The sequence below is a fragment of the Balaenoptera acutorostrata genome, chromosome 2 (genome assembly GCF_949987535.1).
Source record: "Balaenoptera acutorostrata chromosome 2, mBalAcu1.1, whole genome shotgun sequence".
Lineage (NCBI taxonomy): Eukaryota > Metazoa > Chordata > Mammalia > Artiodactyla > Balaenopteridae > Balaenoptera > Balaenoptera acutorostrata.
In genome coordinates, this window is record NC_080065.1 from 15,442,965 (window position 1) to 15,470,392 (window position 27,428).

The following is a 27,428-nucleotide window of genomic DNA, read 5'->3' on the forward strand; positions in this document are numbered from 1 at the left end:
TTTCCTGGGCGTGTTTTTGCCGTGGGTTTTCACTGGAGCGTGTGGTTCATTTATGTCCTCATCTATCTGTTTTATATACTGTGTCCTCGTGATAGAAATGAAAAGCTGAAATTTTTTTCTGAAAGTAAGAATAGGGGGAAATTAATGGGAATACTTAATTCAGATTCTTAAAATACACCTTGAATTCTATTTTTCTTTATGCCCTCCTGATGTCAGTGAGTTTTATTTGAGCAAAGTAACAAAAAGTGAAATATGAGACTAGAGAAACTAAGGGTTATGGTTCAAATTTTTGAACCTTCTTTTTAAATTGGCTTCTTGAAGATCAGATGTGTTCAGAGCCTAACGGTTAACGTTGCCAGTCCCTTCCAAAGACGCTCTCAGTGGCCCTTCCCTCGTCCAAGTTGGCAAGCGGGGGAGCTGGGTCGCTGGCGGGAGTGGAAGCTCCCGTCAGGGTTGGAAGGAGCTTGTGCTTGATTTCTGCTCTCAGTTTCGGCCCGGGCTGTGCTTTTCCAGTTAACCCCTGAGGGCTCAGTTTCTGTGAACTGACGTTGGCAGTCAGGGCCGGGTTCCAATGGGCGAATGTCGGTCTGGTTTCAGAGAGGCCGGAACGAGGGCCTGAGCAGCGGCACGCTCTCCAAGTCCTCGTCCTCGGGCATGCAGAGCTGCGGAGAGGAAGAAGGGGAGGAGGGGGCCGACGCCGTGCCCCTGCCCCCGCCCATGGCCATCCAGCAGCACAGCCTGCTCCAGCCGGATTCACAGGACGACAAGGTAAGGGGGGCCCACGCCCACACCAAGCCTCGCCAGGGGAGGGCCTGGCGGTTGCCTGCCGCTGTGCCCCAGCCTCCTTGCGGGGCGTAGAGAGCGACCCGGGCTGTGAAAAGGCACCTGGAAGATGCCGTTCACCCCAAAAGTATAGCTAGCAAAGGCCATTTAGACCAAGCTGTAGGAACATGCGCAGTCTCTCGTACACGTGTGCGTGTATAAATATGTTCAGTGCATTTTTCATGGATGCTTTCGTAATTGCTACTTTTCAAGTCATTTTAATTTTTCTCACTGTACTAACCAGGGTCCCTGAGAGGGCAGGGAAGTCGCACGCCACCTGCGTGATTGCGTCCTAAACGCACACGAGCCCATCTGGTTCTCTCTGTTAGGTGTCTGCACACAGGTGTGGTTTTTCAGGTGGGATGGTATTGCTGTCCAGTTCCTTTTTCCAACATGGCAAACATCTGGGTCAAACTGGAGTTTGTCAAAGCGTAGGAATCAGTTCAAAGCCATGAATTTCCTCTTTGGATATATGCAGAGGCTTCAAGCCAAGTAAATCTTATTTTTTGTTTTCTGGGTTTTTTTGAGTTCTTACATAATCTAAAATTACTCTGTACAACCCTAAAATATCAAGAAGGAAACCTGGTAACTGTGGCTTACACATCCTCTCGCATTCTGGCCCATCCTGCTTCTCCAAACTGGCAGGTGTTGAAAACCATCCTATGGAGTCATTACTGGTGTTTTTGTTTTTTGTGTTTTTTTTGGCAGAAACTAAGGTTTCTGAATAAAACAGATGTTTTCGTCAGTTTTCCCCCTTCTTCCCCTTTTTCCTTCCCTGACTTCCCTCAGTGCTAACACAGCCACTCGCTGGATGGGCCCGTGCGTGATGACCCGGGGTTGCCCTGGCTCAGTGATCGATGGCCGTGAGGCCGAGGCCGGTCACGCGTTAGTCGTAACCTAAGGCGCCTTCTCTGTAGAACTCCTCCTCCCCCTCCTCCTCCGGGGCCCTCAGTGCCCAGCAGGGGCGCAGTGGGCTTGGCAGAAGGAGGGAGCTTGGGTTCGAGTCTGGGGTTTGGAGGGCATCTGAGGTGCAGACCCCGTGCCACGGGGGAGGTGGGCAGGGTGGCCTGAGATGGGAGAGAAGCTTGCGCCCCACTGCCCGGAGCAGACCCGCCAGGAAGCCAGGCTCTGACAACTCCTCGGTTATTTTGTAGCGTTCTAAGCCATACCTCTTTAAAAGCCGAAAACTGGAATTGTGTAAATCTGGATGGTTAGCCGAAAGGGAGGTGCCAGGCCTGGTTGACTTATTCACCAAATAAGAGGGTATTTTTCTCCATTGAAAGAGTGGATTGCACTATATTCTTCTGTTTGCCAAAATCGTTTATTGGTTATTGTGTTACCTCATTGGGTATTACCCATAGAAATTCTTCTTTTACAAAAGTCTATAGTGATGTTCCCAGAGAGTATATTATCTTGTGACTAATGTTTTGTTTTGTTCTGTTTTCTCTTTTTGTAAACTTTCACTGCAGCATTATGTTGATTTGTGTTCTGTGTCTGTTTTGGCTCAGTTTCCTTACCTCTCCATTTGAATTTTTTCCTTGTTTTCTTCACCTCATCTTCCAGATTTCATTAGACCAAGCCAACATTTGTTTTGCCAAGTGCATATCTGGATCCGTATTGTAACAGCCTTGTTGTAAATGTATAAACCCGTATCTGTCTGCTGTGAGACATGCATCGTTAGGACAGCTAGCCGTGTGTCACATGCATCTCTGCTGTCCTTAATATGAAGCAAGGTTCATATTACACCCCTCTTCTAGTTTCCAGTAAATTAACGGTGCAAGTAATCCGCAAACACAGCGTGTTTGCTAATTACTGAAACTCGAGCTCAGTAGCCCCTCCCCCAGACTCCTTACCTGTCCACCCCTGTACACCCCGACTCTAGCCGTAAGTGGCATCTGATAGCTTGTGAGGCCACAGATCTCCTGTCCTCTGCACTAATCACTGGGGAAGTGGATGGCACAGAAAATGGTGAGCTTGTCCCCCTCTTCCCTGTCTGGCCGGTGCTCCCGGTTCCTTTCCTTTTCTTGTTTCTTTCTTTTAACCCCATCCACACAGTAAAGCCATTTTTAGTATCCAGTTTTGTTTCCCGATTTTTTAAAGGGTTCACTCATTAGCCCTTAAGCCTTTCACTCTTCTGTTGATCAGATTCTCTGCCTTTTCCTCCTTAGCCAGTAGCCTAGTCAGCAGTTGCAAAAGTTAGAATTTTCCCGTGCCCAGTCACCTCTTTGAAAAACATTCTGATGGTACATGACTGCGGATTAAAAACAGACTTTGTCTGCTTTCCACATGTATCCCAGACAGGTCCTATTTAGTATTTCATGTCAGAATATTGTAAATTTTAAAAGATGGCTTTAAATAAATGCAAACAAAGACAAACTTGTGGTCTTTTTGTCTGGAATTACTTTTAGAAGGAGATTGAGCTTGCAGGAGAATTCTGTCTGCCCAGTGACTAACACGAGGCATTTCCCTCCCCGTCTCTTTTTCTCAACTTCCTCCATAGGCCTCTTCTCGGTTATTAGTCCGCCCCACCAGCTCCGAAACGCCGAGCGCAGCCGAGCTTGTCAGTGCGATCGAGGAACTCGTGAAAAGCAAGATGGTAAGGCTTCCCAGAGACTCAGGCTGAGGGCTGGAAGTTGCTCCAGGGTGCTGCTTGTAGGCGGGTGGGCCCTCGTCCAGCTGTGACTCTGGTCTGCAGGACGGAGTTCGGGAAGCCCAGGACCACCCTCAGCTTCAGTAATTGGCTTGAAAGACTTACAGAACTTAGAGAAGCTGCAGTTGTGGTTCGTTGCCATGAAAAGACACAGGTGAAGATCAGCCAGGGAAGGGGTGCAGGAGCAGGTCCAGGAGGGTCAGGTTCAAGCTGCCATTGTCCTCTCCCAGTGGAATCACGTGCACAACGCTGACTCTCCCCGCCTCGCACAGTGTGTGATGATACGTGCAAGGTATCACCAGCCAGGACACCCTGCCCCCGCCCCGCCAAGCCTTGGTGTCCAGAGTTTTTATTTGGGCTCAGTCACGTACACGAGGGTGAGCTCACATGGCTCACCCTTGTCCCCTGCCTCTCCGGGGATTAAGAGAGGACGTGGACTGAAGCCCTCACCCAAAGTCACGTTGTTAGCATAGACTGTCTGTCTTAGCCCAAGAACCCCCGGTAAACAAAGACTTCATCAGGCAGGACATTCTACGGGCTTAGAGGGACCTCCCAGGAGCCAAGGTCAGTCCTTTCCTACACCCATATTGTCTGCAGTGCTGGGACCGTCATAGCCAATGTGGTCAACTCCAGTCTTGTCCAAAGTTGTGCACAGGGTCATTGGACTCAACAGGTACCACTGGGAGTCTCTCTTGCTGTTGCTGAGATCTTTCACTTGGGTTTGCAGTGTATGAGAGAGAAGGGTTTGCATTGCTGTATAAGGGCTTTATTCTTTTTGTGACCTCTCTGTTGCCAGTTGGTCAAGATGGATTCATTTAATAAAAGCCCCAAATCAAATGTTGATTCATTGAAGTTAGACAGGTTTGCATTGTTTCTAACTGATTCAAATCAATAAATTTCTGTGTCTCTTTAGTTTTCCTGTGAAATAGAAAAACCAGTAATGGTAACAACATTTTAGACTAGTATATCCTGCTACCCTATAACATCTTTTAAAAGTCGCACCTCCTAAAGTAAAAGCCCTCGGCCTCTCCCACATTCCATTCTCCATAAGAGTTTGATGTGTTTCCCTCCAGACAGTTTCTTTGTATATACTCCCCACAGCAGCCCTACGAGGTAGGCATGTACTGTCCTATTCTCATTTTACAGATGAGAAAACTGAGGCATACAGAATGCTTAAAAACTTGACCAGCTAGTAAGGGGCAGAGATAGAAATCTACTATAATTTATTTAAATAAATTCATAATAATATATATCTATTGTTTTCAGCTTTCACCATTGTAAACATCCACTGTCATTTGTATGTGTGATTAAACCTGTAGGGTAAATTTCCAGCACTGGAATTGCTAGATCAAAGGGTATACAATTGATCCTTAAACAACCTGGGTTTGAATTTCATGGGTCCACTTATACGGAGATTTTTTTCAATAGTGAATACTGTCGTACAACACAGTCTGCCCTGGGTTGAATCCACAGAATCAGAACCACAGACACCGAGGAACCACGTGTACAGAGTCAGCATCCCAAGCCCTGCACTGTTCAAGAGTTAGCTGCACTTCTTTACAGTTAGGAAATTATCTTCCAAAGCCAGTAGTAACTAGGTACCATGTATATAACTCCAGTTGCTTCTCCCACCTACCCCTAAGCAGCTTCTAATGAGGCTGGTTGACTAGGTCAAATGGGGAATTGTGTCCAAAATTCAGACTGACAGGTATTGCCCTGCCGTAGCTGGAATTCCCCCTGCTTGGTGTTCTGTGCTGTGATCTGAGAAGGACGCAGTGGGCTTCAAGCTTAGACAAGACGTTAGGCAGGAGGGCTGATAGGACTTGGTAAATAAGTCAAGAACTTGACTCCACTGGTCAAAAATTCGGGATCATGTCAGTAGGAACTGAGCTAAACCACATCTTGGCTATCTTTTTGAGAGACAAGTTGATTAATGGTCTAAAAAGATGAGTAAATTATATCTAATGAGTTTTCAAGCATTCTTAAACGTCCTTAAACGTTTTAAAAACAGTCGTTTATACACATCAGTTACATGATCATTAAAATCATTTTTGTCTAATAATTTAAGTAGTTTTCCCAAGGAATGTTGTGAGACAACACTTTGTCAACCTACTAGTCATTATTCTGCAGGTATTTGAATGGATTCCATTGTAAGTGGGCTGAGATTCATGTGTAATTAATTCAGATGGACTTCAGATGGAGAGGAGTTCTATGGCTGGTCTCTCAGCTCTTACTGGTTTACTCCCCCTTTTAAGTTCTGAATAATTAAACTTTATCCATTGAAACTGACTTACTTCTAAACACTTATGTCTCTTCCGAAGCTAATGGGCGTAAAGCTGTTGGCAGAGTGGAAAGGGCATAGGTTTTGGAATCAGATAGATGTGGGTTCAGACTCTCCTACTGACTGCTTCCGCCTCTCCGAGCCCATCTCTCAGCTGGAAGCAGGGGATGGTAAAGCGACTGCTGTTTGTTAAGCTCCCAGCCGGGTTCCCTCCACCTGGGCGCTCACTCGTGCCTTCCCTCCCCGTTGGAGAACCATATTTAGGCTTTTTATGGTGAGCTCATCTCTTCTTCATTCTCCATGGAATGTGATCTAAATTCTGCCCTCTTTTTCTGGTTCAGGGGAAACATAACTCTCCCTTGGTTTCTGGTCACTAATCCTCAAACAGGAAGTACTTTTTGTCACTAAAACCTCTAGTGAACCGTTTTACTATCCTTCACCCTGTCATGCCCGCACAACTCTGAGTTACTCCTGCATATTTCACCGTGTGCTGTGGCCCCTTGGGCTTCCTGTTCTTTTTCCTGAGGGCCGTCTCTTAGGCCCTCGTGACTTGGTGATCGGATTTGAACGCTGAATTGTTATCCCTCCAAAGCTGTGTGTGCAGTGGTCTGGGGAGGCGAGGGGAGAAGGTGTCCTGCTGTCGTGCAGTGTGTGTTCAGGGAACTGACTCTCCTCGCCCTGAACCTGAGGATTCCGCCTGGAAAGGAAAAACCACCCTGCACACCTTTCCTTGGAATTTGCCTCTCTCTCCACCTCCACGTTCCTGATCAGTATTGGAAGGTGTGGGCAATGGCGGCTGACAGCTGCAGGGACTGAATCTGACTTTGGAGTTTTCTTCTCTTTGTTGATCTGAATATAACGGGAGATACAAGAAAGAATGAAAATAAATAAACATGTAGCTCAAGATATTAGAAGAACAACCAAATTTTTTTTAAAAAAGCAGGAGGAATGAATTCACAGAGATAAAAGCAGAAATGAATGAGTTGGAAAACAGAAAAATAGAATAAGAAATAAAACCCAAAATTTGTTCTTTCAAAACACATGGACTTCAGGTAAGGTTCCAAAGAAGATAGCCCAAATTCACAAAGTAAGAAATTACAAAGGAAAGATAAACTGAGGGAACTGAAACAATCATGACACGTTACTTTGTTCGACTCTTTGAAAGCAAATTTGAAAACCTGGATGAAATGGGCAGTTTCTTAAGAAAATATAATTTACCAAAACTAACCTCAGAAGAGCTAGGTCTGCACAGATAGTCTCTCTTCATGTAAGAAACAGGGAAAGTTGACAAGAACCTACCCACAAAAACCCGCCCAACCCAGAAGGCTTCACAGATAATTCATCCGAACCTGTGAAGTCCCCGTGATTCCAGCTCCGGGGAAGCTTTGAGCCTTTTCACTCACGCACAGTCGGTGGCAGAGCCGCTGGGCGGCCAGGAGTGGACGGCACAAGCGTGACTGCAGCCTGGGGGCGCGCCTGCATCCCCCTGGCCACCCACCGGGGTCCACACCAGCACGTCCAGGAGACGCAGCGGAAGGAGCCCGGATGCCGCTGGGGCAGGTCCCCACGGGGCCTCCCCGCCCACTCCTCTGCGTGAGCGGCCATCTGGAACCTTTCTTGTCTCTCTCTTTGCTCACCGTTCAAGTGACCATAATTAAAGCTAATGAGCTTCGGCTGTTTCCATGCACATCTGGGCAGGAGATAGCGCCGCTGCTCCCTCCCCTCGTCCTCCAGCCTCCAGTCTCCTGAGTCTCCCGTCCAAGGCCTCCAGGGCCCACGCGCATGGACCAGGCCCTGCTGCTACCACGAAACGTGCGCTTCCACGAGAGGTCAAGAGCTATTTATTTAAAAATCAGAATGCTACTTTCCCATCAGGCCCCGTTCCTTAACTGTTTTTCATGACTAAGAGCAAGAGTTGGTGTGTTCACACAGCTCCGTGGGTTTGGTGAACAAGATTGCAGGAGCAGACTTGGTGTTCTCAAAGCTGTGCTCGGTGATGGCGTCCGCTTCAGCCTGTTACTCTTAGGGGGGAAATAGGACAAGCGTTAGAGGTTTTAATATGATAGGAAATATTAAGTGTTCTTGTAGTTTGTATTGGGCTTTTGTTTGAAGAGAAGTAAATCACATTTTCCCAGTTAAGTTGCTGAAATACCTTTTGATCATCTCTGTCCAGCCAGGGTGCTTTGAAAATTTTAAAAGAACTATCACCTATTTGCAAACAATGTGACTGACAAGGGGTTAATCTCCAAAATACACAAACAGCTCATGCAGCTCAATATCAAAAAAAAAAAACCAATCAAAAAATGAACAGAAGACCTAAATAAACATTTCTCCAAAGAAAACATACAGATGGCCAACAGGCACGTGAAAAGATGCTCAACATCGCTAATTATCAGAGAATGCAAATCAAAACTATAATGAGGTATCACCTCGCACTGGTCAGAATAGCCATCATCAAAGGGTGTGGAGAAAAGGGAATCCTCCTACACTGTTGGTGGGAATGTAAATTGGTACAGCCAGTATGGAGAACAGTATGGAGGTTCCTTCAAAAACTAAAAGAGTTACCATATGATCCAGCAATCCCACTCCTGGGCATATACCCAGAAAAGATGAAAACTCTTACTTGAAAAGATACACGCACCACAACAGTCACTGCAGCTATATTTACAATAGCCAAGACATGGAAGCAACCTAAATACCCATCGACAGATGAATGGATAAAGAAGATGTGGTATATATACACAATGGATTATTACTCAGACGTTAAAAAAAAAGAATGAAATAATGCCATTTGCAGCAACATGGATGCAACTAGAGATTATCATACTAAGTGAAGTAAGTCAGAGAGAGAAAGACAAATATCATACGATATCACTTATATATGGAATCTTAAAAAATTATACAAATGAACTTATTTACAAAACAAATAGACTCAGAGACATAGAAAACAAACTTATGGTTACCAAAGGGGAAAGGTGGCAGGGAGGGATAAATTAGGAGTTTGGGATTAACAGGTACATACTTCTATATATAAAATAGATAAACAGCAAGGACCTACAGGAAACTATTCAATATCTTGTAATAATCTATAATGGAAAAGAATCTGAAAAAAAACATATAGCTGAATCACTTTGCTGGATACCTGAAACTAACACGACATTGTAGATCAATTATATTTCAATTTAAAAGAAAGGTAATATCACCTATACCCCTAGTAGTTTTATGAATTCAGGTTAAGAGAGAAAATTAATATGTACCAATTAGAAAGTAATCAGTTGCTGATCATTGTCACACTAACCCAGGGAGGAAAGTCATCAATATTCAAGTCACAGATTTATTGATCACCGAAAAAGCTGTGTTCAAGGTTGGCATGGCAACCACTTCCTGAGGAAGAAGAAAGTTGCGAGTGTCACAGAGTTAGAGATTAATTTTAGCTGCATGATCTCCGTGCATTGAAGTACGAGTCTGTTTGTTTAAGCTGTAGGTTTGCTAACGTTGCTGCATGGTCCACCGGCCAGGAATGTGGGCATTGTGTCTGGGTACACCAGCCCGAACGAGGTGACTGCACACACTTCTGACATGGTCATGCTTTCATGTGGCAGGAATACAACTGGAAAGAGAAGGGCTAGATTTGAAATGGGTACGGTCTGTGGTACTGTTTCTAATTATTTGGTAACCAGGAACAGAATATATTAACGGGTATAAATCCACCGTTCTTTTCATTCTAACTTTCCTCTTTTGTGCAGCTCCTCTTACTCAATTTCAGAATTAATGCTGGGGGTTTTGTTGTTAAATGCGATGTGATTTCACACACGTAGACTCTATAGTGTTGTAATCAGGCCTTCGGTATTTTCTGACGTGTGAGATTTTCTGGCCCTAATTTCAGCCTCACGCACTGTGTGGGCAGGAGGCCTGACTGGTGATCTGGTTTCTTGTAGGCGCTGGAGGATCGTCCCAGCTCACTCCTCGTCGACCAGGGAGGAAGTAGCAGCCCCTCCTTCAACCCTTCAGACAACTCCCTTCTGTCCTCCTCCTCGCCCATTGATGAGATGGAAGAGAGGAAATCCAGCTCTTTAAAGAGACGGCAGTAAGAAATGTTCTCATTGTCGTTGTTTGGTGGCTTCCCTCCTGGCTTTGTCACCTACAGAGCTGTGGCTGGGGTTCATCTCTGAGTCACACGAGGAGGAGACCCAGGGTCTCTCGCCGAGCGATTGTACGTTTGTTTGCAAAGTACTCAGAACCTCAAGAGGGCGCAGTAAGCCATAGCTGCAGCTTTTATTGTTTTATTTGTATATTATACTTTATTTATAAATGAGAATGATACAAGAATATTTTTTGTCACTTCTGGTGAGAAACTGCCTTACTTTGTATTATATACATAGTTGTGAAGAAAAAAGAAGATAACATAAAATTAAATGCAGTCCCCAAAACTTGAAACATACCTTAGTGGTAGAGCTTTTCAGTTTCAGTTAAAAAGTCTTGAAGAATATTACAAAAGGTTTAAAATTGCATTTGGAGAAGAGGGAAAAACTTACCAGCTGCATGAGTACAGAGACTTGGTTTTATTGAGTGCTATATCCCAGCACCTAGAGTGGCATCGGGTGCATAGGAGGTGCCTGACCAGTGTTGGCTGAATGAATGAATGAACAAACCGACCAACCAACCAACGAACCTTTTTAGGTCAGCTGAGGTTGTTTGCTCTAACCGACCCAGGAATTGTCTTCTGTTATCTGAGTGGCCTTAAACAGTTACTGAACCTTACGAAAAGAAATACTTCTGAATGATGTGGTCAGACCCAAGGCTTTAAACATCTGAGTTAAATTTCTTTTGTATGTCCAACGAAGCTTAAAATGACTTTATCATGAAAACACAAGCAAGCAAAAACCCTACTTCCTTTAGCATCATGCCTTTATAACAAAGTTATGTCTGTGCTGCTTTTGTTCCTCGTACACGTGATCAGAGGCCGGTGGTGTGAACTCACCCGGAATGCGAGGTGTCTTGTGACCTCTGCAGCACCCGTGGGTCACCCACATGAACCTGTCAGTGACTGGGGACACACAAGAATTGGAGATCCACTTGTGCAAGTTTGAGAGGTCACTTCACAACCGCCCCTGCAGAATCTGACCTGACAAAAGCAAAAGGGCGGATGAATTCATTCGGAAAATTCCTTGGATTGTAGGTGGTAAACACTGTTTTTTCTCTCTTTTTTCAGCTACGTTTTGCAAGAATTAGTGGAGACAGAACGTGACTACGTGCGGGACCTCGGCTGTGTGGTGGAGGTGTGTGTTTCAGAGATGTGATAACCTGTATCCGCCCTGAGGGTTGCCACGGGGGGGTTGTACTGCACAATTGAAAGCCGATACCTTCTCAAAAGCTTTAAAAATATTTTTGACTAAAACAAAACACAATAACAACAACCAACAAAATATTTCTGAAAAATAAAATTTAGCCAATTATCTCAACAATCGGTATTCACTTTTTAAAGGCTTCTTTTTTGCACGGTGCATCTTGACATAGTCTCTTCTTTGTATAATTAAGTTTGTAAATATTGTCTCCAACCATTGAATTTCTTATATGGAAATCCGGCCTTTAATTATTTTACAAGAGTGGGTATCACCACAGAAATGAGGACGTCATTGGTTGAAAAGTCAGTGTGACCAGCTGTGGATTCAGTTACATCCTGAATCCACCTGGGTTCAGAGCTTGGTCTGTGGCTACCACCCCAGGCCATTTGCTTGTAGTTTTCACAGAACGAATATGTCACCACTTTCACTGACCAGAAGTTGATACGCACTTTGTACCCATAGCAAAACCACTGCCTTTCATACTAAATCAAGGGCTCTCTCTAGGCTTGTCCCTGCCATTAACTTTAGGGCATAATCATATTAATAAACTCAACTTATCAAAAAGCTATTTTTATAATATAAAACTTTATCACTTATTCTTTCAACTTTGCAAATATGTACAGGGCAATACTTTTTGGATGTACATTCCATTAAAAGTAATGCCTATTACAGTTAATTGTATAACATAAAGGATTAAACATGCTTGACATGTCTGTAATCATTACTAAGAATAACTTGAAAACTTCAGAGCTTCTTGTACAGGCTGAATCACATCCAAGTTATATAGAAGTTTTAAACCACATTTTAGCAACATAGTTAATCAACTGTTGTTAAAAATCAATTTGTGAAAAGTATGTTGTTAAATCCTTATTTAACAAATTATGTAAATAATCCAAAAAGAAAAGAAAATCTGTTTATATCAGATCAGTACTGAGAACAGAGGAAATATGCTTCTGGCCAAATATTTAATCTTTACAAGCTGACAAGATGATTTGTTTTATGAAACCATTTACATTTATTTAAACTTTCCAATTCCTCAGAAGAGTTTTGATCTTTGAATGCTAAATAGTTGAGGGAGAGAAAATCATGTCAATGAATGTAACTGTATTTCAAGGGCCAGTTAAGGACACATTTCACAAAGGGTTTTTGTTCTTAAATAAAGAACTGGTTTACAAGACAGTGCGTATGTCTCTTTTATCCTTTGTGGCTCTCAGTCAGTAAACCATTACTTGATTCAAACATGTTCAATGAAATAATCTTATCTTTAAATATTTAATTTTAGGGCTACATGGCACTTATGAAAGAAGATGGCGTTCCCGATGACATGAAAGGCAAAGACAAGATTGTGTTTGGCAACATCCATCAGATTTACGACTGGCACAGAGAGTACGTAAAATACATACCATGCTCATTGGTGGACAGTCTGTCATCACCCGCTAAACTGCATCATATCAAGCGAACGAGAAAGGATACTTGTTGATTCATTTCATTTCCTTACCTATGTGGCCCAATGGAGGTAGCTGGTGTAAAGGAAATACTGGTGTTCCGAGGCCTTTTCTGGTTGCATTTCACAGCACGAGGAAGTCTCTTACCTTCTTTGTGCTGATCCATCCAGGTGCCTGTGTTGGGAAGGCTGGAAGCCCGGGCACCGAGCCTGACCGCCTGGGTTCACAGCATGGTCCTGACCCCGAGCCCTTTGCTTCCCCTCTCTTTGCCTCCATCCTTTCCTCTACACAACGTGGGTCACGGTGTTACCCTCCTCATGGGACTTTTGTGAAGAGTGACTGAGTTAATACATGTAAAGCACTTAGAATAACATCTGCATAGAGTGAGGCTCGATGAGTGTTTCTAATTAGAATTGCAGCCACCTCTTTAATAAATACAAATTACTGTTAGAGAGTTTTTTCAAGTCAGCTTTAATGGGGAAAGTAGACATGATTGCCCATGAAAATCAAATTTGATCCCAGTACCTTGCCACACCTGTCCTAATCTACAGTGAAACCTATTTTAAAAAAGGATATTTGGTGCTATTATCTAGTCATCTGCTCCCAAGGCTGGTTTTAAGCTGTGACAGGGAAGGGGAAACGGCACAAGGCTCCTGGGACGACCAGACAGAGAAATTGCTCCCGGCAATGTGGTGTGTGCCATGGTGTGCGCAGAACTAGGGGATGTTGAATCCTCAAGTGCAAGGCAGTTCAGCGTAGCATTTATTGGTGTACTGGTTTGCAGGTTAGTAAAATACCAGATACAAATATCAGCATATGTAAGTGATAATTAAGGTGGGCATACATCTTACCAACTACTATGGCCCAGAAGAAGTGAAGAGTAGTTGTCCACAGCTGTTTTGTTTCTGCGGATACCTAATTCTCATCTTAATGGAAGCTAATATTTGCAACCTAGAAGTTGATTTTGATAATATTTGAGAAAACTTTATAAAGCTGGCCCAGGTAACATTCAGTGTTTTGTATCTGTTATTATCCAATTTGAGCCTCCTAAAAATTACCATGGAAAGAATATGAAACTCACAGGTATGAGGACCAAGTTTTTAGAGAGAAAAATGACCAATTGCTTTGAAACATTTATTTTTTACCCCATATTCAGATGGGATATTATTGTTTGTGTCATTTAAAAACAAAAGGAGACAAAAAGGTTGATTATCCAGAGGAGGGGAAGTTTGCCAATCAAGGGATGTCTCACTCTGCCTTGCCTTGTAAAACTGTGTCTCTTTTTGCTTTCTGTCCTAACAAAATGTTTTCAGTGTGCATTATATTTGTTAAGCATATACTTTACACTTCCCAATTGTTTGTGTCAAAACAGAATATTTTGAAAATATAAATCTCAATCTAAAGTTAGAAGGCCAAATTGGAAATGGTTCTAAAATTTTTCCTTTCATTTCAGCTTTTTTTTAGGAGAGTTGGAGAAGTGCCTTGAAGATCCGGAAAAACTAGGATCCCTTTTTGTTAAACATGTAAGTACAATAGCATTATTTACATTCTGTTCTGTATCATCATATTTAGTAAATTGGCTTGTCAGATTAAAGGAGAACTCATTTGTAGGTTACAGAAGTGCTTATATTAAGAATAAAATCAAATGGTACAATGTGAGTGAGTTGGGCTCAAAATCCCCCGTTGCTATTCTACATGTGAATGATCAGCTTTCCCAGTCACCTGGCCCCAGTTGGCTGTTCAGCTCACAAACAGTACAGGATGGTCAGAAGGGGACCAGAGCCAGACCAGAAGGAGGAACATTTGGGGATGTCTGTAGGCAAACAAGTGTCTGGTGCAGGTGGTGATGTATCAAGACGTGCAGTGGGTTTAATACAGTAACCAAATTTTTGTGTGTATCTAAAGCATGTTAACAATAAAGGTTTGGGGGTTTTTCTAGGAAAAAATACTATATTTTCAAAAAATTAGTGACCAGGATTTTTGTATTTTTGCAGATCTCCTTAATGTCTGGCTTAATAGAAGACAGATGCATTTTTATATCAGTTTCTGTATTGAACCTATTGTAGTATGTTTTTTAGTTAAAATTTATGAAAAAAATCCATCCTCACACAGATATTTGGATGGAAAGAGATGAGTGTTTTAATAGCCTTTTCTGATGATTATAGATAATTTTCTTAGATACTACATCAAAACTCAACAAGTGAGAATTTCTTAAAGGTTAGCCGCAACATGGAATCTGAAAACCCATTGGTGAACTTCTCTCTTGCTGTTGCACTAAAAGCCATTGAACTGTCTCACACTTAAAGGCTCTTTTACCCCTGCACCAGCTTGTGACATCCTGCATTGTAAATTCTGGTTCACTGATTCAGACAGATCTTCCAGATGTTGAAACATTTCAATAAACAGTATCAAAAAATCAGATTTGTTCATATCACCACCCATCTCTTCAGAAAAGTCTTTAAGTATTGTCAAGTTCCAGGTAGCAGATCCGTGTTTTCCAAAAGTATAATTTTTTGCTTGAAAGCTCAAGTTTTCATTATTAATAGACATTGCAGGTTGTTTGCCTTGAAACCACAGGCTTATTTTATTCATATTCAGGAAAGTGTCTACCAGATACCCACGTGTAAATAATTACAGTGTGTGTCCATCATTCTTTCAAGTAAAAATGGTCCATGAAAACAAGCAGTCGGTTCCGCTCATGGCTCAGCCATACGAGGGCTTTGCCTTGACTACTGTAGCACATGGCACAAGTGTCACGAGGATCTCCATTTTCTCACAGGAACGTTAAAAAGATGTATAGTCCATGGTTGAGGTGGTGTTTTTTTTGGTATTTATTTATTTATGTATGTGTGTATGTACGTGTACATATGTGTGTATGTATGTATGGCTGTGTTGGGTCTTCGTTGCTGCGCGCGGGCTTTCTCTAGTTGCGGCGAGCGGTGCTACTCTTCGTTGTGGTGCGTGGGCTTCTCATTGCGGTGGCTTCTCTTGTTGCGGAGCACAGGCTGTAGGCGCTCAGGCTTCAGTAGTTGTGGCCCGTGGGCTCAGTAGTTGTGGTGCACGGGCTTAGTTGCTCTGCAGCATGTGGGATCTTCCTGGACCAGGGCTCGAACCCATGTCCTCTGCATTGGCAGGCAGATTCTTAACCACTGCGCCACCAGAGAAGTCCCCATGGCTGAGTTTTAATACAACGAATTTTTACCACTTCATCAAGGACATCCTTAGGTGAAACTGGCATGTGTAGCAGTGAAAGATATTTGCTAAGATGCCAGCAGTTTCTCCCACCACTGGTTTTGCACATCACTGCAAATGGTAGCACAACGGAAAGGGAAGATGACAGCTTAGTATTGTTTGGAAAATAGTTTTGATCTAATGGGTCCCTGAAAGGCCTCAGGGACCCCAGGGGTGTGCACACCACACTTTGAGGATCAGGGCATTAAGGGATGGCTCGCTGCCTTCAGTATTTGAGACTAAAGAGGTTTTTCTAACCTCCTGAAAAGAGCCAGGCTTCCTGGGACCACTGGCAGGGCTTGAAGGGGGGAGAATGATTCTTCGCTTAATATTAAGAACTGTGTCCTTTCACTGCCTCTCGTATTTGCCGGGTGAAGTATGGGGTTTTGTTTTAAGAAACGTTACTTTATGAATGAGCTGACACGTGCATGTGCGCCTGTATTCTAACCCATCTGTTTGCCTTTCATTCCTAGGAGAGAAGGTTGCACATGTACATAGTTTATTGTCAAAATAAACCAAAGTCTGAGCACATTGTCTCAGAATACATCGATACCTTTTTTGAGGTAAGACCTAAGTTACAAACAAAGTATTTCTGAATCCTTTGTTACAGTTGATTTCAAAAAATTGAAATATCATTTGTTTCCCAGGACATTAAGCAATCCTCAGGAAATTTAGCCTCAGTTATATGAGTTCTGAACCTGTATTTCTTTCCTATAAATCAGAGAAACGAGTGTAAATTCAAGCTGTGATCGTATCCCTTAGTATTCAGAGGACTGGGGTCATGGTTAAAATAAGGGGTTTTAAAAATCAATTTCAAACTTAAGGCTCATTTCAAATTCAGAATAATTCATGATCTAGGCTTTTAGCCTAGAAATAAAATATTTGTTTGTATGAATAAAAGAAAGCAATTGAGAGAAGGCCATTTTAGGCAAGCATAAAAGACTGTTTTGAAAAACAGCTCAGAAAGGTTCCAGTGTCCAACTTGGACATTCTGAGCGAAGGCACAGCACTTGTTGGTTGTGTGCAGCGTGGCATCTTTTCTCTTTTTTACTCTTTTCTAGAAGTAGTTACTTCTACTGCAGTGTAGTTAGTTAGCATTTCTGACAGTTACAGGGACTTTAAAAGACAAAACGTAAGATCCTTCTTTCTACTTTGAAACCACAGGACTTAAAGCAGCGCCTTGGCCACAGGCTGCAGCTCACAGATTTGCTGATCAAACCAGTGCAGAGAATCATGAAGTACCAGCTGCTGCTGAAGGTGAGGCTTTGCCGGTGCCCGTGCTGGGGGCAGGAGCCCATTTGGCGGGAGGACAAGACTCGTGAGGGGATGGAAGGGTTTGGCAGGTGACGGGAATCTTTTCTATAAAAAATATGAAGCAGTCTTGTCATTTCTGATTTGAAATATTTGAGTAAATTTTTTAAAATTTAATAAGACACCTTACACTATCATTTACATCAGGTTCTGAACCAAAAGGTCCGTGAAAGTGAGCTTTTTCCCCACCACAGATCTTGAATACTAATGAGCTTTCTTGGGCTCTATCCACCTTACATATTTTCTAATCTTCTTGGGGCTCCAGATCAAATTAAATATTTAATCGCTGCCTATTCCTCTCTGTGGGCTCAGCAGTAGCCCTTGACTGATTCCAATTCCTAAGCAACACTGAAGGCAAAGTCACACCATTTTCCACGATAAAAAGTGACCGTTAAAGGTGCTGAGATTCCTTCATGTATAAAACTTAGAACCTGGTTGTAAAGAGAGATGAGCGCTTGTCTTGGAGTGAAACAGGAACCATGACCCGCTTAGATAGATCTGGTCTGACTTTGCTCTACTGTGCCTTGAAATCCACAAAAGGATACCTTTTCTTTGTGTTACTGGGAGGAAGAAACGAGGATTAGCCCAGCACCTGGCGTCTCACGTGATCAAAAAGGTTACTGCCGTGCGACCATCACCCTTGTCATGCCCTTCTCTCCATTTCCCTTGCAGGACTTCCTCAAGTATTCCAAAAAAGCCAGCCTGGATACGTCGGAGCTAGAGGTACTTACACCCCCGGGCCCTGGGCTCCTCTCTCAATCCCCGCGCTTCCCCCGAAGCAGCCTGTCCCTGGGAGGGGTGGGGGCAGTGGGTGACGGACGGCGGGTCTACCCAGCCCCAGATGTGCCCTCTGCACGCCAGCGGGCGGGGACAGGGAGGAACTGATCCGAGGAGAGGCATTTGAGGGTTAGCGCTCCAGCCTTGCCCTCTGGAACTGAACGCTCACTCTGCTTTCCCCCCGCCCCGCCCCGCAGAGAGCCGTGGAGGTCATGTGCATCGTCCCCAAGCGCTGCAACGACATGATGAACGTCGGGCGGCTGCAAGGATTTGACGTAATGCGGCTGTTCTTCTTTAAACTCAGCCTCTGGCTGCCATCACTTTCTTTGGTCTCGGATTCTTTGTCTCCACCTGGCGAAAGCTGATCCTTTTTGCTTGGTTTTCTGGCTTCTCTCACCGTCCTTCAACCTGATTGATATTTTCTTTCAACTTCTTTTGGTGCATTTGATTTGCTTTGGGGGGGGGACCTTCCTCTGCTCAAAGCCCAGCGCCTCGTGGCGGGGACAGGCAGGACTCTGTCTCTTGGGCCCTCTGCTGCTGCAGGAGCGGAGTTTCCTTCCCTGGCGTGAGGCGTAGTGGAAAGCAGGGGGCCCGTCCTTCTGTCATCTGTCAGCCCTGGGAGTTTGACCCCAGGGTCACTGTGCTCATCGTTAGTCTACAGACTTTTCTATGAGTTGACAGTCTACTCAGATTACATATTAACTATTAGTATCCTAAAGATATTCAGAACCGGAAACCTTTTTTTTTTTTTTCAATTTGACTATCAAGTAAGAAAACGGGAAGGTTTTACTTTTCTTGCCTACTGTTTTGCTAGAGATTTGGGTTTAACGTGCTGGTGCTGTGGTTCTCCAGAAAGCGCACACAGGCTCTCCTGGAGAGCTTCTGAAAACCCAGGCTCCTGTGCTTTTGTGAGCGGGTCCCGCCAGGGGTGCTGGTGCCACCGGGCCGCGGACCGCACCTTGAGAAGCATTCTTCCACTGTGAACTAGATCCTCAGATCCACTTTCAGTCTTTGACTGTAACTGAGGCCAGTGATTTACACAGAGGTTGGCAAGAATTTTATTTAGATGATTTCTCTGTTTGGAGCTGAGACCTCATTTTAGTGAAAGAAATGTTTATGCCGTATAAATTAATACAAGAAAAATATATTTAAAATGTAGCATTCTGTGGGAGGAAAGCTAAAAAACAAAAAACAGAACTTCCTGTGTCTTAACTTCAAATGCAATGTTTTCTTCTCCTATTTCTTTGCCCCCTTCTCCGTGTTCTAGGGTAAAATTGTTGCCCAGGGCAAGCTGCTCTTGCAGGACACGTTCTTGGTCACGGACCAAGACACGGGGCTTCTGCCTCGATGCAAAGAGAGGCGGGTGTTCCTCTTTGAGCAGATCGTCATTTTCAGTGAGCCGCTCGATAAAAAAAAGGGCTTCTCCGTGCCAGGATTCCTGTTCAAGAACAGTATCAAGGTAACTTGTGTTTGCCTGTTTTCTCATGTGTTAACGCAGGTACCCATCATGCTGATAAACTGTTTCTTTCTTATGACATGTCCTGATCTTTAGTTTATTAAATATCTAGAGAATTTTCTAATACGTTTCAGAACCTTTAAATTCACCCCGTCTGTCTACTGTCTGTATTCCCCAGCGGCTGATGTCTTACACATGTGGCTGCAGTATTCATTTTTACCACAATGAGAGGGCCTCGTCTTGGTTAGTTTTTGTGCTCCATCTTCCCTAGGACCATGTAAAATTATTTAAGTTCAGAGGATAGCTCACCCAGGGTCTTTTTCTCTTCTCCATTCAACAAGGACCTACTCTGCCCTCAGAGCTGGGCAGGGGCTGTAGGGATGGACAAGGTAGGTTGGCTTGCTCTCTGATAGAAGAAAAAGACAAATAAAATGACTGCAGATGGCCCTGAGTCTTGTAAAGGGGACAAACCAAGGGTGAGACAGAGGAGGCCTGAGGTCCCAGCAGGTTAACCTTTCTAGTTAACTGTTTAGGCTACTAGTTAAACCCCTGGTCATCCCCATGTACCTGAGTTAAAGGAGTCATAAAAAGGCAAGACAATGATTTCTGAGGCAGTAAAAATGGCAGCTCAACCAAAAAGCGGTGGTTTCAGTTCTGACCTAGGATGAACTTCATTTTGCACTTGACCAGTGGAAATAAATGTGGTTTAGTTTTTTTATTGTGGTACCTCGTAACATAAAGTTTGCCATCTTAACCATTTTTCAGTGCACAGCCCACTGGCATTAGGTATGTTCTCACTGTCATGCAGCTGTCACCACCATCCATCTCCAGGACTCTTTTCATCTTGTAAAAGTAAAACTCACCCTCATTAAACACTAGCTCCCCATTCCGTCCCCCCAGCCCTGCAGCCACCCTTCTGCTTACCATCTCGAGGAATCTGACTACCCCAGGTGCCTCATCTAAGTGGAATCATAGCAGCATTGTCTATGGCTGGCCCACTTCACGTAGCATAATGTCCTCCAGGCCCACCCGTGTTGTAGCCTGTGACAGAGTGTCTTTCCTTTTTAAGGTTGAATAATAGTCCTTTGTATATACAGACTACGTTTTGATTATCCATTCACCTGTTGATGGACACTCGGGTTGCTTCTACCTTTTGACCATTGTGACTAATGCTTTAATTTTTTTTAAGGTGAGTTGCCTTTGCCTGGAGGAAAACGTGGAAAATGATCCCTGTAAATTTGCTCTGACATCAAGGACGGGTGACGTGGTGGAGACCTTCATCTTGCATTCATCCAGTCCAAGTGTTCGGCAAGCATGGATCCATGAAATCAACCAAATTTTAGAAAACCAGCGCAATTTTTTAAATGGTAATGTGTGTTGTTACTGGGCACGTGTTTTCCTTCCCTAATGTACACATTCCTATTTCTCGTCTCTCCCCTATTACACACAGCTAGGAATGACAGGACTTACTGAGCACTTACTGTGGACCAGGCTCTGTTCTAAGCACTGTCCATATATATTGCTTCATTTCATCTTCACAACGACCCAAAGTGGCAAGTAGTGATATTATTCCCATTTTATAGACGGCGAAGCTGAGGCACAAAGTGGATTCGTAATTCACTCCAAGTCCCACGAGTTGCTGGTGGCAAAGTCGAGATGCAGAGCAGCCATGTGCCCCTCACCACTGTACTATTCACCCTGTCCCACAGGCTCTCGTACCACATGCGCCCAGAGCCCTGTCCTGGGAAAGAAATGCATGAGAAAAACTAAGGCAGCAGATGTAATTGGCCAAAGATGTTGGAGACATTCTTGCATGCAACTTTAAAATTTGTGTTTGACCACATTGTACATCTACACCACCCTCCTCATTATAAAAACAAGACATCTTCCTTCCCACTTCCATGACATGAGTGATTTTAGAGGAGCAATACAGTAATAATACAGTATAACACAGGACAGTAGTAAGGTGCCAGCCACCTCGGGGAAAGGTTTTCACCACAGGGAGAGTGACCGCACTGACCTTACGTTGCAGACAGTTCGACTCTTTATATTCCCGACCTGAAACTGCTGGCTTCTCTTGGTGGCCACTGACTTGGACTCTGGTTTTAATTGTCATGTCTTTGTCCTTTTCTCCATGTCCGTGTTCTGTGTCTACACCCCGGTCCAGTAGGACGCTGTAATCTCTCTGTCACATAAAACCACCCCCATACCTCGAGTGACATTCAGGAGCCAGGAACACAGGCACTCAGTGAAAAGTCAAGGTCACGTGGCATTTTTGGCCAAGGGGTAATCAGCTGCCCGAGTGTTAACTCCAGGCTCCCGCCCAGACTGTAGACTGAGCATTTCTTCCATGTGCAGTTGGAACTGGATGGCTGGGGCTGGCCGGCTGGGGGGACGGTTCCTGTGCGTGGAGAAAACAGTTTTGCTCCCGTGACTGTGAGCGAATGCAGGTCTCTTTAAATGTGTCGTTCTTAAGTGCTGCACTGAATGCCAGTCCATAGCAGGTAACTACCGGGAAATCTCTAAACTTTCACCATCTTCTTTAAAATAAAATGAACCGCCTCCCGAACTGCAGGCGTGAGTGGGCCGTGCTGTTCACGTTTCCTGGGCGCTCCCTCAGCCTAGAGACCGATGATGATACTCTTCCCGAGGGTTGAAGGAGGTCGGGAATGCAGTGGGCTCCGGGCCTGCTGCCCCACTTTGCTCTCCCGTCCGCCCTGTGAGCGGGGGCCACAGCCAACACGGAGCTTGTCAAGGTCGTTTGGCTCCAGAATGCTCCTTCACATCTGCCTCCCAGGCAGGAAGGGGCTACATCTGATTGTCGTACGTCTCACAGGTTTTAGCTCTTTAAGAATTTGTGTTGGTGTTTCCATATACCTTATCTGGCGTGTTTCCTGCATTTTCCTGCAGATGATGCCGTAACTGAATCACTAAAGCCCGGAGATGGGACAGCTTCACGACCCACAGGGGTTTGTGGAGCTCCTTCCCTTCCCGGGGTGGTCTCTAACACCACCTCCGCGTGGGGTAACCCCCAGCCAGGTTCTTCTTTGCCTGACTGCTCCCTGGTTTAACAAAGACCTTTGCGGCAGCTGGACTGAGCTTTCCCAGCGCGGGAGCCAGCTGGGACCGGTGGAGTCCCGGCTGAATCTCCCCTGGCAGCCCTGGGCCTCACGGTTGACCCTGGCCATCTTGCCTGGGATGCTTCAGGCCGATTCCACTCCTTTTCACTTGGCGGAGATGCTTAGGCTGTGCTAGCTGCTCCTGGGCAGTAAACTTCTCCCCGCGGCAGCGCACCTCCTCCCTCACCCTGTGCGCCTGCTCCCTCCCCCCTCGCACACGCCTTGACCGGGCCAGTTTAGCTCCTTCATGAACAGGAGAGTAGTTAAATTTAAGAGCTTTTCTTTTGCCTTCCCTGATGGGTGGTGTCAGCCTGCTGCCTGGAGGGTCGGTGGGTGTTTCTGGATGACGGTGACAGGAAGTCGGTGGCCACCCTGTGACTTGACCCTGGGCCATTAAGCCAGCGCTCCCTTTCCATTCATCGTGCCCCCTTTTCCCTCCGCCCCTGTGACCGTCCTTTTCTCGGTGCCCTGACTGAGTCTCTTCTGTGTCTTGCAGCCTTGACATCACCCATCGAGTATCAGAGGAACCACAGCGGGGGCGGCGGCGGGGGCAGCGGCGGGGGCGGCGGCGGGGCCCCCAGCAGCGGCGGCGGCAGCAGTGGCGGCGGCGGCGGCGCAGGCAGCAACCACAGCGGCGGTCCCGGCGGCGGCCTCCCCAGCGCGAGCAGAAGCAGGCCCTCCCGGATCCCCCAGCCTGTCAGACACCACTCCCCCGTGCTGGTCTCCTCTGCAGCCTCGAACCAGGCAGAGGCAGACAAGATGTCAGGTATGTCCACTCCCGGCCCGTCACTGCCTCCTCCCAGCAGCAGCCCCGCCCCGGAGGCCGGCCAGCCCCCCAGGGCGCCCCCCAGCGGAGAGCCCGAAGGTCCCGAGCGAGAAGCGGAGCCGATCCCCAAGATGAAGGTGCTGGAGAGCCCCCGGAAGGCGGCCGGGAACGCCGCGGGCGCGCATCAGGACGGACCCGCCAAGGAGGCGCGGAGCGGCCCAGGCTCCCTGCCGCCGGGCAAGCCCAGGCCCGGGGCCATCTCGCCTCTGAACTCTCCTCTCTCCGCTGCGTTCCCCTCTCCGTTCGGCAAGGAGCCCTTGCCCCCCAGCAGCCCCCTGCAGAAGGGGGGCTCCTTCTGGAGCTCCATGCCCGCCTCCCCCGCCAGCCGGCCCGGCTCCTTCACCTTCCCGGGGGACAGTGACTCCCTGCAGCGGCAGGCGCAGCGCCACGCGGCCCCCAGCAAGGACACGGACCGCATGAGCACGTGCTCCTCGGCCAGCGAGCAGTCCGTGCAGTCCACCCAGAGCAATGGGGTAAGCGCGCCCGGCCGCCTCCGCCCGCCCGCCCTGCTGCCTCTGTCCCGCGGCTCTCCTGCTAAACCTCCCGCGTGGCCGCCGCTGTCCTCGTACTAACTCCGGGCTCCCGGCCGCTGCGCCGCGGTCACCAGCTCCGTCCGCCCTGTGCCCTGGCCGCGCGGACACACGGGGACGCCTTCTAACCTCCTGCTCCCGCCGGCGGACGGCGCGCTCTCATCTCTACTAACTCGCTCCTTGCTTTGTTTGTGTCTCCTTAACACGGGAAAGCACATCATTAACCTTCCGAATGCAGCGTCTCTAAGCCTCTCACGTTTTCCGAGCAGCAGCGTATCTGGGAACTTCCTCTCTCGCCCCTGCCTTCCTCGCACACTTTTTTTAGGGGCGTCCGTGCCCCTGCTGTCTACCTCCTGCGTCAACTGAAACCTGTACACTCTAAGCTTTCTTCTCGTCGCTTGGTTGTGCCCTTTTATGCCTTAAATTAATCTTTGCAGCGTTTTTGGCTCATCTGCTGAAAAAAGAAAAACAAAATCCCTCAAGAAATTTCCAACGGCAACTCAAAGCAAGCTAAGCTGACACAGTGGGGGGAAGGAATCTCTCCAGTGGAAATATTCCCCCCCCACAAAAAAAAAGAAAGAAAAAGTTTCACTGTGGAAGAGAGAGAGACTGCTTTAGGGCCCCTGGATGTTGGGCTCTGGCCGGCGGCTGGGAGCGGAGGCGCAGGCAGGCTGGATTCCGAGCGCCCGCGCTCTGTCCGGCAGGGGGCGCGGTGCGGGCTGCGGGCGCCGCGGGGCGTCGCCGGTCACTATCCGCGTTCTCAGCAGAAGGGTTACTGCGGGTCTTTGCCCCCATCCTCTGGCTTCCTCCCTGTCCTACCTGACTGCTTCCCACACAGCAGGTGGTCTGACCCGTAACACCTTCCTAAAGGCATGCGTTCTAATGCGCGTGTGTTTGATCGCTTTATAAATTTTTAAATACATTTCCCTAAAAGGGTCTGTGTCTCTCTTTATAAAAAAAGAAAGAAAGAAAGCAGTCCAGCTTTTGCATGTCTCTCTCTTTCCTCTGGACTTCCGTTAATGCCTTGTTTGGGTGGACATGGCCTTATTCGTTTCTCCTGTTTTTTGTTATGTATTTTGTTAACCTCAGTCTTTATACTTAATTGAGGAAGAAATTGAAAAACGGGTCTTGGTGCATGTACCCTGTAGTCTCATTCTCAGAAATAAGCGGTCAGGGCGGGCCTCCTCTGCGGTGGCCGTCACCAGCGTCCCGGTCGTGGCGCCTGCCCGTGTCCTGCCGAGGAGCCTGGCCCTCCACCTCCAGGCAGCTCTGAAATGCTGGGTGTGCAGGAGGGCGTCAGCACGGTGTCAGCCAGAGGAAGAGACGCGGAGGCCCAGTGGTGCTGCACCTGCCAGCACCTAGCTGAGGGTTCAGGGTGCAGGCGCGGCCTCGCAGCCGAGACCCCCTCCGAAACCGGCCGAGGGAGCAGCTCTTCAGCCCACCCTAACCTGGATGCTTTCCCCTAAGCGCCTGAGGAGTTCTTGGAGCCTGTGCTTCCGAGGGAACCCTCACCCGCCCCAGCGTGGGAGCCCGTGCCGGTCTCTGCGCCCCCCGTGAGCGTGCTCGGTTCCCGGCCCTGCCTGGCTCCCCCCGGGGTGCTTACTCTGAAGCCAGCACCGTCGCAGGCGGCACACCTCCCGGCAGGTTTTAGGTCGCAAAAGGTGCCTTTTATTTCTGCCTCTCACTGTTTCTTACGTGGTTGGTAACCTGGAAAGGGAAACTGCCAGTGAGTCCAAGTGCCTTACAGAAATGCCCTGGAGGCCTGGGAGGACCACGAGAGGCTTAGAATGGGCATGAAAGTGTCCTCGAGGACTCTCACGTTTTTCAGTTAAGAAGAACTACCGCCCTGCCTGCTCCCACCCATTCAGACTACCTCATCCCCCTGGCGGTCAGCTGCGGCCGCCTCCCTCCTTGTCTGCTTCCGTGAAGCTGTCTGCGGTCACAGCCCAGCAGCTGTGCCTAACCCACGGCCCAGGTCCTTCTTCCTCCTTTAACGCACACCTTCTGGAAAGTTCTGCTGAGAGCAAGAGTGGAGTGGATGTGGATCAACCCAGGCAGTGACTGCACCAGCCCCCAAACGTGGATGCAGAACCTCCCTGCATCCGCCCACCCAGGCAGCAGTAGAAGGACAACCCTGCCTTTCTCTCAGAGGCCGGGTGACCCGTGCAAATTCCTAACCTCCACTCTGTAAGGGAGTGGTGATCGTGCTCACTGGCATTAATTGAGATCGATTTTTAAATGCCTCATACTTAGACTGGGACATAGGAGGTTTTCAGAAACTACTAATAGCTATCATTATCGTGGCAAAATACTCGCATTACGAGACAAAGAGTGGTACGCTATATGATAAAAAAGAGCCGTGCCACAGAAGTTGGTTTTGTTTACATTTTCTAGCAAATGTGGCTTTGTAGTCTCAACACTATTGGGTGTTGCTATGTAAGTCATGCTAAAAGGATAAAATTGCATGAAGGGTTGTGCACAGGCCAAAGCCCGACGTGGACATCCATGAGGGACGGGAACACGTACCAGACTCCTCAGCCGCGACAGGACCGAGAACCTGGCACTCCGGTGTATTTAACTTCACCACCCACTGTGGGCCTAGAGTCCTGGCCCCTGGAATTCCCAGCACACAGGCTCCTTGACCGTGGTCAGCCGTCTACTCCGGTGTGTCCCAGTACCAGCTCAGTAGCCCAGGGCTGTCAGGCGTATGGCAAGGTTTCTGACAGTCGCGTCTACACCAACCCAGGACCTGCCCCAGACATCCGAGAGACCAGCGGAGGGAAGCAGCAGAGCCCTGGGAAGCCGTGAATGGCCAGACAGCATCTTCGGTGGGAGCCCCTGAGAACAAGCCAGTGGGGCGCCTGACACCACTTCCACATCCCAGCTGTTGACAGAGGGGATTAAACAAGATGTAGCTCAGGATTTGGAGGTCTCAGCTTCCTCCTCCTCCCCTGGAACAAAGGGGTCACTTGGTAAATGACAGCTTGGGACAAACACCATTTGCGTTTCTTCTACTCAGCAGCTAACAGCACTCAGCTTGTGAACCTGAGTAGATGGTCTTGAGAAATGATCTGTGTTTAACTTTTGTAGTGTTGCCCCATTGAGTGAGTTACTGGACACGTATTGAGTGCCTGCTACGTGTCAGTCACTGTGATGGACACTAAAGGCACAATGGTGACCTGAAGACATTGGGTACCACCGGGACTCCAAGATAAGGGGAAGGAAGATAGGCTTTTCCACGCCAGGGGCTCTCCCCGAAACTTGAGTTGTGAGGCCGGTGGTGTCCACAGCTGCTCTGCGATGCTATGCCGTCCCCATGACGGCCGCACCTTCAGGACGGTTGAATCATCACGCTCATAGGAGGACCACCCACCCAGGGATACATACAGGAGGCAAAGCAGCTCTCCATGAGAGCAGGACAGTAGTTGGTCTGCTTTTCAGGTGTCCCGCATTCTTCCTTTAGAAGGGAAAAAAGGTGGAAATGGTGAGGGATGCCAGCAGCATGACAGTCACAGTGACATGACCGTGACATAGATGGAACCCAGCATGGCATCAACATGAGAATGAGCCATTCCTCTGATGGTGCAAGGAAGATGGGACTGAAATAATCAAGCTTCCAAAGTAAAGTGTCATCA

At 46.9% G+C, this 27,428-nt stretch overlaps 1 protein-coding gene across 6 annotated transcripts in view; it reads left to right on the forward strand.

Moving 5' to 3' along the window:
• The window catches only part of TRIO (trio Rho guanine nucleotide exchange factor), a 376,190-nt gene that overhangs the window by 335,994 nt on the left and 12,768 nt on the right, over positions 1–27,428 (forward strand). For 5 of the 6 annotated variants that reach the window (XM_057540126.1, XM_057540127.1, XM_057540124.1 and 2 more), the window contains exons 36-48: positions 598–768; positions 3,323–3,418; positions 9,692–9,840; positions 10,966–11,032; positions 12,381–12,484; positions 13,997–14,066; positions 16,248–16,337; positions 16,939–17,031; positions 17,758–17,808; positions 18,060–18,137; positions 19,130–19,321; positions 20,508–20,685; positions 22,934–23,736. In XM_057540126.1, coding sequence (XP_057396109.1) covers positions 598–768; positions 3,323–3,418; positions 9,692–9,840; positions 10,966–11,032; positions 12,381–12,484; positions 13,997–14,066; positions 16,248–16,337; positions 16,939–17,031; positions 17,758–17,808; positions 18,060–18,137; positions 19,130–19,321; positions 20,508–20,685; positions 22,934–23,736 — 2,142 coding nt within the window. The remainder of the gene's footprint in view (positions 1–597; positions 769–3,322; positions 3,419–9,691; positions 9,841–10,965; positions 11,033–12,380; positions 12,485–13,996; positions 14,067–16,247; positions 16,338–16,938; positions 17,032–17,757; positions 17,809–18,059; positions 18,138–19,129; positions 19,322–20,507; positions 20,686–22,933; positions 23,737–27,428) is intronic. The other variant, XM_057540129.1, reaches the window with a different exon arrangement.